Consider the following 15,454-nt stretch of genomic DNA (forward strand, 5'->3'; position numbering starts at 1 on the left):
TTCATTACAAACTGAATGTATATTTTGTAGAAAAAGTTACAAACTGCAGTATTGAAGCATGGATGACCAATCCCATTCACGATGTTTCCTCCATGTTCGTGAAAAAACCAGAAAGGACTTCCCGTTCAGTTTATTTGTGAAGAGGGTGCGCAAAACAAAAGTGGACAGAACCTTCAGAATATACAAATCTCATTTTCACAATTACATGTCTCGACTGCCTTGAGCTGTATGCATATAAACCCACTAGCATTTTACAAGTCCTTGCTGGCACATGTGAAGGGAAACCATGGGCTGACCCGACTGACTTCTCACATCCGATAGGGCGCCACATGAAAGCGTCATGTTGAATGTCTGGTTCTCTGTTTGGTAGCCAAGCCATATGTAAGACAATCTTGCCAATGTTGCCGATGCCTTTGCAACTCCTATAACACTCTTTGCCGTCAATATGCCCACTTTATATACTAAGCCCAGCTCACCTTGAAACTCATTGTCACTGCACAACTCTTTCCTCTCCTCGTATCCTTCAAGGTCCGAGAGAGTGACCAATACAGGTGAGTCTCCACAAAAGGTTATATCATATTCGCTTGGTGCCATGATCTGATCCCCCACACCATCTTGTAGATTCTTGCATATTGGCCAATGCTGTGGTACAAATATAAAGGGGGCCAATTTGGTGCATCTTTGATTAAGTTGATACTCGCTATACCTCAGCACAGCCTGCATCATTGTAATTTAGTGTCTTATGATCTTGTCAATAGATCCACAACTCACTCTTCTAAGTCAGAAATCTTTGAGTTTATTGACATAAGAGGTGAGAAGATAGTAAACATATAAAATGAGAATGCAAAACTACCAAGTGCATCAGATGATACATTAAGGCAGGTGCATCTAAGCAAAAGCCCAAATTATGAAGAACTGTAGAAATTCTAGACTCGTGGTAAACACACACAAGACATGAAAATCATCAGCTCCATCAAGCATAGGTTTAGCCAGAGACTCCGACATCTTCACCAACAATATTAGAATAATGTTTAATGCAGATTAGAAGAAATCTCCCTGATCAGGCAGCTACCTTACAAAGATACTCACAGACAATGATAACAAAAGGAGAATTAGAAGAGATCATTGAGTCCCAAATAAAAAATAAAACAAAATTTTTAAAAGGCACCAGCTGTTGGTGGACAAATTCTACCTTCCATTGAGATGCTGCCAGCTGGATGCGTGGTCTTTTTAATCTTACATGATTGAATGCATCAAATGGTGCCATTCCTCTGTACTTGACCTGTAAGCCACAGGAAAACAAATCAATCAAGCTTTTTCACAAACAAAACAAAGTCTCCTGCAGAATGAGCCATCCACTTCCTACCAAGTAGCAAAGAACAATGGTCGTACTTCGACCTCGCCCAGCTTTGCAATGCACATATGTAGCCTTGCCACGTTCAATATTCCCTAACATCAACCATGTACTTAGCAAGGCGCAAGCTTTCTTTAAGGACCCTACAAGAAACTAGATGATAGATAATTCTTACGATGAATGAAGTCGACAGCACGTTCTATATCCTCAAAAGACGGTGCAAAAAGATAGTCTCTTGTAGGGATCACGAGGTGCTTGATCTTTTGACTCTGCACATGATAGATTGACTCTGGTTGAAAGGCAGAACGTCTTCTTTTTTAATTGCATCTGTGCTGCTGCTGGAGCTGTGTGTGTGTGTGTGTGTGTGTGTGTGTGTGTGTGTGTGTGTGTGAGAGAGAGAGAGAGAGAGAGAGAGAGAGAGAGAGAGAGACCTTGTAGAGAGAAGATGAAACTAATGTTTCATACGATTCGTTCAAGGTGATGACAGCCTCCACTCCAAGACTTTTCAAACGGTAAACATCTTTAGGAAAAGGAACTGCACCTAGCAGGAGGAACTGTACAAGAGAAAATGACAAACTCGTCAGGAACAAAAGTCGCAACCGCAACCGCAACAGCAGTTTTATGCAATTGAAAGAATACATAAAGAAATCCAGGGATAGGCTCAAGGTCATATTCAACCAAAAATGTACCATGCATAGTAATAACCTCCTAGTACGACATCCCCTCGTAGCACAACATTAATCCCCAATACTAGGTATAGAGTGCATACCAATATATGCTCATACACTTTTTCCAGAGGACCACTACGACTCTCCGCTGCCCTGGTGGAGCCTACTGAAGTATCCCACTGGCTGCGAAGATATGTAGCACCTCAATCCAAATAGCTGTCAAAGTAGTGGATGTAGGAAAATACTGAGAGCACAATTAGCCTTTCACATGGTCCAAAGAGTGATGCTGCATATCGTAGAAAAACTCCATCCCGCTGGTAGAGGTCCAACTGATGACCTGTATCTGGAATCATATGTAGAGTGCCCGGTCTATATCCCAATTAATTATGAAGACCGGATCTGTCGGCGAGCCCGGTGAGTGACCCCAAAAATTGCAAAAGCCATGCAATTGCTCCCCGTGTCACAAGCCCATCATGAATGATCAACAAACAACAAACTGACCTCCACAATGGCTGAGCATATGGGCAAATCAAGAAACAGACTCAAGGCTGCAAAGTACATCTCTAGCAAGTCGGATCATGACCAGTAATCACAGCCCAAGTGCCAACAAGCAATCCTGCATGCGCAATCATCCACATGAAATAACATATCTTGCGGCTGATCCTGAGGGTCCAAATGCATGACCAAAATTGTTGCAGAAAAGGAGTAAATGTGCTGATCCTTCCATACCTCTGCCTGATGCAGACGGTGAGCCGGACATCGTGTTCGCAAGATAATCCTCTTCCCAAGGGAGACAGTGTACTCATAAGAAGGCCACTACCACTCACCAAGATCCCAGCCCAGCTCAGCCAAAGGCTGTCCTTACCATGTCCACAACCACCAAAGCACTGCCTCCTCTGTAGTGGAAACAGAGTCAACACAACAGCACCTCTCTAAAGAGCCCACCACCCGAACAAGCTGCCAATGAGCATCTAACCATTGATCAACAAGCACCTCACTCTAAGAAACCAATCTGATGCGATAACCATGATGGCCACTATGTGTAATGCCAAACACCAGAGTCCGCTACAACACAACAATCGGGTCTCTAGAGTTAAAGTAAAAAATGGCCCACAAACCCTAATGAGAAGGTAAAACAGTCTGTCTCCCACTCCAATTAGCAAGCATAGCCTCATGGAATGAGCTGGTCACTTCTGACAGCTATTCCAAGTTGGAGTGTTAGAGTTGGTCAAATCAGATCAGACAAGTAGACTTAAGATATATGATCAGACAATGACTAGAAGCAAGAGATTGAGACTAGAACTGGAATGTATATTCATATAATGAGAGTACAACTGGTATCAAGTACAACCATGAGACCCAGGTAATGCTCAAAGTAGAGTAGAATTAGGAATGACTAGGGACAAAAATAATCCCCCGCCAAATGAGTAATGGGCCCTATTTATAGGTACCAGACTGAGCCTCTGACACACTCACCGATGTACAATTACCGTGGTAACTGAACTCAGTAATTACCAGTTTCTACTAATGTAATGGGCCTTATTTATAAGTATCGCACTGAGCCTCTGACTGACTCACCGTTGTACAATTATCGTGGTAACTAGACTCGGTAATTACCAGTTCCTACTACTGCTCTGATTCCCGACTAGGGTCTGTTCCCCACTACATTTCCTTCCCCCCTTTTTTTGAATTTTGAAATGTTTGCAAAATTTCAGGTATGCTACTGAAAATGACTAATATCCTTCGAAGAGTGGTCTGAATCCACCCACGTTCCTTCCATCTCGCTGTTCTACGACTGATCTCAACCTTCTCTTAGTGCACCATACTTCTTGTGCACTGGCTTGCATATTTGTGACACGCTAGAATGTCATCGTTTCCGCTTATCTAGAGCCTTCTTCCTTGTGGCCTTCAGAATGCATTGAGGTGGAGCCTGAATTGCCAGAGGTTGACCCGTACCTTGAGCATCGGTGTCAGTATTCTCCTTCTAAATAAGCCGAAAGATACCTTCCTACTCCAGGTGCTCCCTGCGATCAATCATCATCTCCATTTCATATGGTGTCAGAGCATTCCACGTTTTCGTGTCAGCATCATACAAGGTACGCCTTCCTCTGGTGAGTAGCTTTGGCCAATTTATGACAGACTGATGTTGTGTGAATCCATTCCTCTAGTAATGGCTGATTTCCTTGATCCTTGCTTCGAACAATACCTCAACCATCTCCTTGCATTGTGGCTTTGATGTTGCTTTCCTCGCCAGCTCCTTTTCACAGATTTTGCAAGCTTCGTTAGTTAGTCAAATCAATCGACTGATTCATCCTCCCACTGAAGCGATGCAAATCCTCCTTCAATTCAGACACAGTTGCTCTCTATTCAGTGTCATTGAGAACATTCTTCCATGGAACCCAATCTGCTTTGTTGTGCTCATACCACTTTCTTAATTGGTCTACTATCTTTAAGTACTTCTACTAATCAACTCGCTCATAGTGAGAGCAGGGTAAAACTTTGGCAATTCTTCATCCTTCATTGGCGAAGGATACAGCAAAATAGGAAAATCAGGAACAAACTCAATGAAAATTCATGATAATCTAATTTTCAGAAAGTTTCCTGCAACAGCATCTTCCTGAAAATTTGAACCGAATGAAAGAGACTTTTCAAAACCATCTCTTGCTCACGTAGGCTCATTCTGGTTCTGGGTCTTCTACTGCTGGTAGCATTGTTTTTTAGCAACATTCTGACTTTCTGAGCCAAGACATTTCTTGCAATCTACAACTTCATCAGCATAGCTTTGATCTCAACTCGAATATCCTTCATGTAGCTCTACGTTGGTCAGTTACCCAGCAAGATTTAAAATTGTAGTGCTAAACTCTGTAAGTTCATTGTGGAAGACTGTTGCAGTTGGGGATTGACTACAACATCATCAGCAGAAAGCATATATTCTAGAACTCGCTCAAGCAATTGAATGTGTCACAAACTGATGACGTGGCAGTACTAACGGATTGGTGACGTGGACAGCTATACAAACTGCCGTAAATTGCGTTGACATGCTAACGTGGCAGCAATACGGATTTCCGCGTTTTGCGCTCCGCAGGTACGCACAGTTCCATCGAGAAGGTTTGCGAAATCAAAGAGTTTTCTCACGTGAAAACTCGTCTGATTCAAAGGGGTATCGTCCCATTGCGTGCGGGAGCACCTGAGACACGTGTTTGCTCCATTCAAAATGATCCAAAACAGGAAATTACAGCCTGCTGTGTTTTTCTGCAGGTTTAGGTTTTGCACCTAAACTGCAAGAAATCACTAGGGGAGCCTCAGGAAAGCCAATTTGGGCACCCGGTAGTGACAAACAGGGAATTACAGCACGCTGAAATTGACCTGCAACTCAGCGGAAAGCTTCCAAAATGCAAGGGAAAGTGTCCTTCACGTGAACTTTTGACCTACAAGGGTTTTGCGCCGTTATGCTGGCGAAATTGGGTCTGCAATTACAGCCATGGACAGGTTTCGACAGCTTGGTGAGAGTTAGGTGAAAGAGGCGCCAATCTTTGGGGCCTCTTTCTACTTGTAAGCACTCTAGCTGCCAAGCCGTGTTCTTGTTTTGAAGTGTTAAATTCCAATCACAAGTCTATTTGTGAAGTTGCTTTGTGTCGTAAAGTTAAAGTAAAGATCGGGTGAAAGCTAAAGTTTACCACCCTCTAGCGAGTCTACGGGTCGGTTTCATGGTTCCGTTGCCACGACAGAATCACTTTTTCCTTAAGAGGTAAGCCTTGATTGGTTTTTGGCGAGGACACAAAGCACAGGGACTTGGAATTACAATATGGCCGACAGAGTGAATGACACGTAAGAGGGGTCCTCTTCACAAGACAAAAAGGTTGTTCCTCCTCCAGTGTTCGAGGTTGGCAAGAGTTCATGCCGCACAGCCATCTCTACTTGTACCTTTTGTTGATGTGAATTCTCCACAAGGTTAAGGGTTTATGATTGGGTAACTAAACGAGGATGCTTTTAGGACACAGTTGGTTGCTACTGTGAATGTGTTTTCTCCATTCGTGCAGAATCCTAGGTTTATGGAATTTTTGCAAGCGCCACCAGTATCACAGCAGACAAGGTAACTTTCTCATGCAAGAGAGCCCGTTGAGATTCAAGCCCAGGTCCTTGTGCATCTCAGCAGGGTAGGGAGTGTCACCAGCGTGTGACTACTATCTATCCTTTTTGTTGATTTCTTTCTTATTATCTATTTACTTTCACTTTTTGGAAACACCCCTCGGGAAATCTAACTGCCCTGCATTGCATAGCTAGTGTGGAACTGTCCAGAGGGAGTCCAGGCCTGAGGGCAAGAGAGCACTAAGGTTGGACAAGGACTATGGTTAGCCAAGTGGGGTCATTGACTAGCCAAAGTGGAATCCTTTGCTTTAGAGGCTACATTTCAGTTTTGGATGTGGCCGCAGTGTACAAAGAGGGTCGGATGACCTAGAAAGATACAATGGCAGCATCTCCTAAAATTTAGGGAACTGCTATTTTGGGACCTGAAAATGTGTTGACGTCATTACCTCCGGAATGACAAGGGGAACATTTTCTTACTCTGCCGTGAAGTCAACTGGGCAACCGGTTGGGATATTTTTAGACGGCAACCCCGAAACGGGAAAATGCTTATAAATGTGCCAAGTGGCACCTTCTGGTGCACTTGCCTCATGCAACAAGAAGTGGCGCTGAATTTAGGAGGGGGAGAGCCTCATTTTCAGTTTTTGTCACAGGTTAAGAGCTATGGAGTGCTTGCTTTCCCTCTTATGCACAGTGCGGTGCCAGGAGTGATGCCCTGCACACTACGCACTGCCCTCTCTCTCCCCTTTGGCAGTATGTTATGCCCCTCTAGTGGGCTCTTCATTTGACCAATGTACAGTTGTGTGGGTTCATGCGCGATTGCCGAGGCAAGAGCCTCTTGCACAGGTACTCGATTAGCTAGCGGCTAATCCCCCCGCAGGTACAGGTGAATTCGGAGAGGTTTCACGCCAGAAATCTCGTCCGATTCAAAGGGCAAGTAGCCCTACAGGTGCGGGAGCTCGAGGACTCGCTCGGATGCGATCGGCACGCGAAACGGAGCCCAAAACAGTAAATTACAGCCTGCTGTGTATTTTTGCAGGTTTAGGGTTTTGGCCCTAAACGGACCCTAATACCCCCAGGAGGTTCGGGGACGCAAGGGGACCGCTGTACAGGTGATCTGGAGCATTTTCAGGGCTGAAAACAGAGAATTCAGCGTGCTGCAGATTCTCGCCAGATTTTGCAAAGTGCCCGTATGCGTCGGGAAAGTCATTTAATGCGTGGGAATACTGACCGTGAAGGGTTCTAGTACAATTATGCTGCCGAAATCGGGCTGGAACAGTGGAAATTCAGCCGAGTTTGTGCGGGGCAGCTTGTAGGGAACCTCAGCGTTTATTCCCTCTTTTGAACAATAAAGAAATACCGAAAGGGGCGCCTAAGTTAGGGGCCAATCTGGTGTCCGTCTACTCATACAGGTGCAATCTAGCAGCCTGTATCCCTCTCCCCTTTGTTGTGTCTTGAAAGTACAGGTAAAATAGACGACTAATAATGGGTGAAAGCTAAATCAAGGTTTGAAGTAAAGTCTACCGCCCTTTTTGGATTGAACAGGCCGGTTTCAGGGAGCACTCACATGTTGCGGAGTCAATTGGGGCTCCAAGACAAATTCCTTCTGTCCACGAACAGGTGGTTAGGATGCCGATTGCACACGCTTTGCCAATTCAGCCAGCCACCTTTAAGAGTCTAAATGTTGCATTAAATGGACAGGGAACCAGTTTCCAAGCTATGCAACACGTTCTTCCACCACCACTATACATCCTCGGTATTTCCGGGGTGGATCTGTGTTTCAAAGCATGGCTGGTTATGCGCCTGGAAACCAGCAATACATGCCAGGAACAGTCTTTGGGGGTATGCAAGGCATGATGTCAAACCCCATGTATGGTAATATTGGCATGCAACAAGGGTTTCAATGCAATCACGATCAGTTTGGGGTGCCACAGGGCAATTTTGGCATGGCTGGTTTTCCAACCAGCAGGCAACAATGAGTCAGAATGTTAATGGCCAAGGGGCGCCGATGATCCCTATTACAGTGCCCATGGTGCAAACACTTTCCTGTGAAAATTTGGGAGCACACGAAAAGCCCAAACCATACAAAGAAGGTGGTGCAGCTGTGAAGTTTGATACTTTCAGAGGATTTCAAGATAAGACGAAGGCTCTCACTTTTCTCCAACAGTTTGATAGTGCCTATGTGGGGGGAATTTACAAAAGCCTCCAAAGTCAGGAAAGTTGCCACTTTCTTGAGAGGTAATGCGCGTACATGGTGAACGACATTGTTGATGCAAGGACAGGCACCCGCCACATGGGTTTACTTCAAGGAAATGTTTGGATTTGTGTGGCTGCCAAACGAATTTGAAGCCGATGTCGAGACAAATTGGCACCAACCCACTGCAGCTACTTGCAAGAGCCTAGAGGAGTACAATAGGAGGTTCTGTAAAGCGTTGCTCTCAGTAACCTCCTACAGGTTTGTGCCACTGACAAAGCAGATTGAGAAGTATTGTTGAGGACTGCCTAGAGGGCTTCGCGAAACTACTGTACAAAGAGCAAAGTGGCCACCCTTACTCAGCTTATGGCAATTGCCAACACTGGCCATGCCTTGCTGGAGGGAGAGGACAATGGGTTTGAGGGCAACGTAAAAGGGGGTCAGCAAAAGAAAAATTCAGCGAAGAAACCTTTGCTAAAGCGTCCCAGAGGTCAGAGTAGACAGGGAAAGCTAAGGACTCAGCCAAGACGTCTGGAGGAGCGGCAAAGAAACAGAAAAGGGAGCCTCTTGTGCACAAGTCATTCAAAGAGAATAAGGATTTAATGGCTGAGAACAAATCTTTATATGCGAGCAACCTGGTCATTTTGCTGCAGATTGTCCACAGAGAAAGGGTGTGAAGGACACGCTTAGAGACAAAGACTCAAGAGATTGAATGTATGTTGATTGATTGAAATGTCATAAAAGGGCGTTCTTATATAGAAACTCAAGAGACATGACCATAGGTCAAAATACACGGCTCTAGGCCAATATTCGTGTCCCTCTGTTGTAGAGTCATGACCCTTTGGCGTAAAGGTGCAGCCATTCGCTGTAGAGGCATGGCTATTCGCCAAACAGGTGCGGCTCTTAGGCGAAGAGACGCATGCTTTAAGGAATCAAGGGTCTCGGATCTAGTGCATCTTCTTATCTGCAAAAGAATCAAGTAAAGAAGGTAATACCAAGATAAAGAATACGTCACAATCGTGACATTCCTTCCCATTTAAAATAAAACCCCGTGAATTAAATAAAAGTCATGCGTTTATCAAAAATTCTTGTAAAAGGTTAGGGTATTGTTGCATTGCTTCATCCGTTTGCCAAGTAGAGCCATATTTCTCAAGATCCATCCACTTGACTAGGAATTCTATAATAATCTTCCGTCTTGTCTCCTTCTGACGAACATCCAATATAAGTTTTGGGACTAAAATCAAGTGCTCTTCTTCAATTTTTGGTACATAGGATGAGACATCTGGAATAATTGAATCTCTTGGAATATATTTCTTTAGCCAAGGAATATGAAATGTTGGATGAATTTTTCCCCATGCTGGTGGAAGTTCAAGTCTGTAACTGACAGTAGAATACTTCTTCAAAATTTTGAAAGGACCATAATATTTGGGCCGTAACTTCGAAAAGACAGACTTCAGTGTCTTATATCCAAATAGCCTTCCAAAACAAACTCGTGAATCGGGGATCTCTGTCAGAGACTATGGTCTCAAGCATGCCATGTAACCAAAATATCCTCTCCAATAAAAAGTCTCGCTAAATGGTCCGGCTTGACTGTTTTCTTTACTAGAATGAAGTGAGCTTGCTTGCTAAATCTGTCAATGACAATCCAGATATCATTGTGCCCACTCTGTGTCTTCGGGAGATCAAAGATAAAATCCATTTGCAATACTTTCCCAAGGGCAGGCGGAAATGGGTAAAGGCTGGAGTAATCCCTCTACCTTATGCCTGTCAAACTTGACATTTTGGCATACAAAACAACTGCGAACAAAGTCGTCCACATCCTTTTTTATCTCAGCCAATAGAAGTAACGCTCCACACCCTTCAAGGTGGTGTCAATGCCTCGGTGACCCGTAAAAGGTGGACAATGGCACTCTGTCAAGACCTTTTCCCTCAAAGACTGTGTAACACATAACATCGTTTTCTTCATCAAGTAGCCATCTCGTATGGAATACCATGGAGCTGTCTCCCCATTTTGTATCCGAGTAAAAATGTCCTCAAAGTCAGGATCTCTGGGAAACTAGTCAACCATATCCTCGAAGCTTCTGTGATGAATCGCGGAAATAGCCAAGAATAGTTAGTGGCTTCCGGGACAATGCATCTGCCACTAAATTTTTATGCCCCTCAACATGGACAATCTGAAAGTGAAACTATGACAAGATGTTAGCCCACCGCATCTGCTTTTTCGAAAGTTGCTTCTGTGACAAGAAGTAGCGTAAGACTCTGATGATCTGTAAAAATTGTGAAGTCGGCTCCGAGTAAATAGTGTCGCCACTGTATAAGAGCATGGATCACTGCCAAAAGCTCTTTCTCATAGATCTATGCCACTAATTTTGACCTTGAAAACATTCTGCTTTCATAAGCAATCACATGGCCTTCTTGCATCAAGACCGCTCCCAAACTACAACCACAAGCAACACGATAAACTTCGAACGTCTTTTGCAAATCTGGCAAAGCCAACATTGGTCCAGTAGTCATTTTTTCCTTAGGTGTCTGAAAAGCAATCACCTCTGTCAGTTCCCACAAGAAAGGGACTCCTTTCTGAGTCAATAAGGGCAAAGGTGAAGCTATCTCTGCCGATAATAAGAGCACAAGCCCAAAAAGCTTCGAACTTCATTACCATTCTTCAAGTCAAGCCAATCGCAGATAGTCTCAATTTTTGCCAGGTCCATCTGTACTTCTGCTACTGAGACGATGTGTCCCAAGAAATGTATGTTTGGCAAGAAAAACTTGCTCTTTTCGGCATTAATAATGTCACAAACTAGTGACATGGCATAGCCACCCGGACACACACACGCATGCTAACGTGGCAGCAACGTACGGATTTTTGCTTTTTGCGCTTACAGAGCGTACGTATTTTTCGCAAATCACGTTGACAGCCTTTTTGTTGCAGTTTTTAGACCAATTGACTTTTGGAGATTATTGCTTTTGAGTTTGAAGCTTTTGGGGCTCTGCTTTTGGCATCCCTTGTAAACTCTTTATAAGTGGCCTTAGGGGCTCACTCTACAGAGCATCCGGACGCAAAGTTTGAGAGCGAGCACCCGTGGGCTCGGTTGTACTTTGCTCAAAGATTATTAGAAAAATAAATACCGAAAGGGGCGCCAGTCTTTGGGGCCAATACCTCTTGGCACGGAACTACGCCCAGCCGTGTCGACTCTCTTGCGATCTGTGAATAAAATTGAAGTGAATCTTTGTTGTGTCACGGCATAATCTTGACTTGGGGTGTCCAAGTTATGGATTCCAAAAAGAATCAATCGACTTCTTCTGCATCCGCCAAGGCAGGAGGAGACCACGCAGCAAATTTAAACAAATTAACAGAGAAAGAGTACGGGGCCGGGCGGGCCACCTTGGCATACTCAGTATGAACTTTAAGAAATGCAGAGTCGACAACAGGTTCACGAGTGCACAAAGCAGATGATTTAGTTTGCGAAAGACCCTCAGTTTGCAAAATTTTTGTCGCAGCAATCCATCGCTGAAGTGCACACTCATTGGCAGAAAGCCATCGAACCACCAATCTAATCGGCAATCAAGAAACCTCCTTCTCTGAGGATGTTTACAGAACAAGAATTGCAAGAGGTGATTCAGACTTAGATCAGTCAGCTCTTAGACACGAAAAATAAATCAAAAAATTTTTTGAAAAAGTGCAAGAAGGGGATTGACTACCCTGGTTATTTGGGCCGTCAATCTTCTTTTGCATCTGCAAGAAAGCAGAAGAAGCGTGTACGCTTTGAAGGACTACCCAATTCTTCTTCTTCCTCTTCTTCTGACAGTTCTTCTAGCTCTTCTGACTCGAGCGGACAGAAAGGGCAAAAAGCAAAGCAAAAAGCAAAGCTTCGGAAAGAGCAAGAAAAAGGAAAAGAAACTAAGATTCTAACCAATTTCTAATAGCTCTATAGAGCAGTCATCCTCTGACAGTTCAAACTCGGATGGCCATATGTTTTATGCAAAGAAGAAGCACTTCTACACAGCCAACCAATATGACTTCCTCGAAGACGAGAGCAAGAAAACAAAAGAATTTAAAGGTGGACAATCGATAAAATTTGAATCCTTTTCTGGATCTCGAGATGCTCCGAGGGCTTTGGCCTTCATCCAACAGTTTGACATAGCCTTCTCTAGGTGGCACTACTCAGAGCACTCCAAGATCAGGAGGGCTGCATCTTTTCTCAAGGGAAATGCTCGAACATGGTGGTCCACTCTTCTTCTGAGGAAAGAAGCTCTAATCAAGTGGTTGAAATTCAAAAGGCTCTTTATTTCTTCTTGGCTGACCCAGGAGTACAAACGGGATGTGCTTGGAACCAAGGGAGATTCTTTGGACGCTTATTGCGAGAGGTTTAAAGACTCTTTTCTACCAACCTCTTCATTTAAGAAGGTCACCTTTAAGGAACAAATTGAGCAGTTTTACTGCGGACTCCCTACACAAATCCGCGATTACTGCCTTGAACAAAAGTCAAATTCTATCCAAGAATTAATGGGTCATGCAAAACAAGATTTCTCAATACATTCGGGAAATTTGACTTACCCCACTGATGAGTTCTTGACTCAGAGGACCAAACAGAACTCCAGCAATGAAAGTAGAAAGAAAAAGAGTTCCCAAGAAAAGAAGGATACACGATCCCGACTGACTCTTCGAGAAAGGGCTAACTATCTCAAAGAGGGGAAGTGTTTTGGTTGCGGGGAACAAGGGCATATCTTCGCAAAGTGCCCCAAAAAGGCACAGCAAGGACAAACTGAAGACAGGCGAGAGTTCTAGAGCAGCAGAGGAGGGTGGCAGAAAAGGCAAGATGAAAGCAGGACTGGTACCAGATTGCATGGATATTGACCCAAGCTAGATAGATGAAAGTACACAACTTCGTCGAGCTTGGGGCAAAGTGAAAGATCAAAAAGCTCTTATTTTCTTTGAAGGAGGAGCCAAGGCCAACTTCATTTCACCTGAATCAGCGGCGTGGCTCGAGATTACACCCGACAGGATGGGACCTCCAGCAGAGGCAATTCTAGCGACGCACGAACGGGACATAGCCATTACGCCTGTCATTGGCAAACTTCGTTTGCATTGTCAAGGGTATTTAGGGCACGAGGACTTTTACATCATGCTTTTCGAAGGGTTTGACGTCCTCCTAGGAGTCCCTTGGTACCATAAGAACAACGCCGTGGTTGACAATCGGGCTAAGAAAGCAACCTTGACGAATGAAAACGGCCGAAAAATTGTACTAGATGTAAAATTGAAGGGCAAGTTTGTCCCTAATGTATCGGCTTCGACCATTTCAAATTAATGAAATCCAGTCTCTTTCTTTACTCGATCTATTTGAAAGAGTTAAATGATGAACACAGAAAGAACATGTCTCAACTTGACAAAGAACGCCACGATTTTCTCCACACATGCTGATTGTTTCTCTGAGGGCCTGCCAAGCGAGTTGTCTCCATCTCAACCTGAGGATCATACTATTGATTTGATTCCTAGAAGCACACCACCGAACCGGCCACCTTACCATGTTAGCCGAGCCTAGAATGAAGAGATCATGAACCAAGTGAAAGACCTCCTGGCAAAGGGTCTTATCCAACCAAGTACTTCACCCTACTACATTCTCCAAGCTCCGTCTTTCTTTAATACCAACAACACCGGAGAGCGCATTGATTACAAAGCTCTCAATAAAATCACTATCAAATATAGATTTCCAATTCCAAGGATCGATGATATTCTTGACCGACTACAGAGATCCTCTTGTTTTAGCAGGATTGATTTGAAAAGCGGATATCATCAGATCAGAATCACTCCGAGAGATGTCTACAAGACTGCCTTTCAGACAAGTTTTGGTTTGTATGAATTTTTGATGATGTCATTTGGCCGGACCAATGCTCCAGCTACTTTCAACCGAATGATGGATAGGATTTTCGAGAGTATCGATCTTTTGTCAGCTCTTTCTTTGATGACATTATAGTCTTCTCCAAGGATGAAGCAGAACACAGACACCATCTGCTACAGGTCTTTCAAGCATTGCGTGATCACAAATTAGTTATCAATGCCAAAAAGAGTGAATTTTTCTTGCTCGATATACACTTTTTGAGACACATCGTCTCAGCATGTCACGTGACACATCCAACCCTGTGTCCATGGACAAGCTACAGCATGATCAGGGTTCAGTCAGTCCAGTCAATCTAGATTAGAAGTGATCTGGCAATTTTTGTGAGTCTATTCGTAGACCGTGCATGCCCAGTCACTTGGTGTAGATGCATATCCTCTGGTTGCACACAGCATGATCATAAGCATTCCCATCAGAATCCATTAGAATCAGTTAGGGAAATTTTCCAGTGCATTTAGCCTATTTTACCTATTTTTGGCATTTTTCACTTATTAATTCAAGTGACTTTCCAACAAAAGTAGGTAGGGCAATTTTGCTAAGAAAATATATAAGCAAACCAAAGCTAGCACTCTTTGGCACATGAGCAAGGAGCACAACAGGCCTTTGGCAACAGGTACTCCCCTCTCTCAGCAAGAACCCCTCAAGCACTTGGCGTTTTTGGTTTCACCCTCATCGCCAACATTTCAGCCCTAGGGTTTGTAGCATCGCCAGCCCTTCCTTGCCTTGGCGATTCAGCCATTGCTTGACCGCAACATCCCCTTGCACCTAGCATTTCCAGATCAGCCCAAAATGCAGCAGTTCCATCAGCGTTTTCCAGCCCAAAGCAGCAGACCAAATCAGTGTTTTTTCAACATTAAAACGTAGCAGCAGGCCAGCGTTTTCATCAGGCTATTTCAGCGTTTTCAGCAGCATAAAAAACGCAGCAAACTAGCGTTTTTCAGCAGTCTGAATCAGCCCCGAAATTTAGCAGACAGCGTTTTGTGGACAGCAATTAGAAGGTTGCAGATTTCAGCCCTTGGGTCATCGTCGCCGTCCCCGTCGTCGTCACCGACATAGTCACGAGTTGCATCAGTTTTCCATGCATCATTATTGTACCACATTTTGCAGTCCATAGTAGAGCACTCTCGCCGACGAGAGTGGGGCCTTCGGAGGAGTGTTTTACAACGTCTCTGGTATCGTATCTCTCTTCTCTCTCTCTCAGTCTCATACACTTGCACGAACGGTGTCCACTCACTTTGTTGTGATCATAGCATCCTCT

The 15,454-nt window shown here is 44.1% G+C and overlaps 1 protein-coding gene across 1 annotated transcript in view; it reads right to left on the reverse strand.

Annotated features, from left to right (window-relative positions):
- Positions 1 to 15,454, reverse strand: part of LOC147461842 (phosphatidylglycerophosphate phosphatase PTPMT1-like) — a 37,605-nt gene continuing 22,151 nt past the window's right edge. The window contains exons 2-6 of the mRNA XM_086509314.1: positions 1,786 to 1,908; positions 1,530 to 1,623; positions 1,367 to 1,449; positions 1,193 to 1,282; positions 1 to 717 (exon numbers count right to left, since the gene is read on the reverse strand). Of these exons, the coding sequence (XP_086365440.1) occupies positions 244 to 717; positions 1,193 to 1,282; positions 1,367 to 1,449; positions 1,530 to 1,623; positions 1,786 to 1,908 (864 nt within the window). The 3' untranslated portion in view covers positions 1 to 243. The remainder of the gene's footprint in view (positions 718 to 1,192; positions 1,283 to 1,366; positions 1,450 to 1,529; positions 1,624 to 1,785; positions 1,909 to 15,454) is intronic.

This window comes from Adiantum capillus-veneris, chromosome 3, assembly GCF_014529385.1.
Source record: "Adiantum capillus-veneris isolate H3 chromosome 3, ASM1452938v2, whole genome shotgun sequence".
NCBI lineage: Eukaryota > Viridiplantae > Streptophyta > Polypodiopsida > Polypodiales > Pteridaceae > Adiantum > Adiantum capillus-veneris.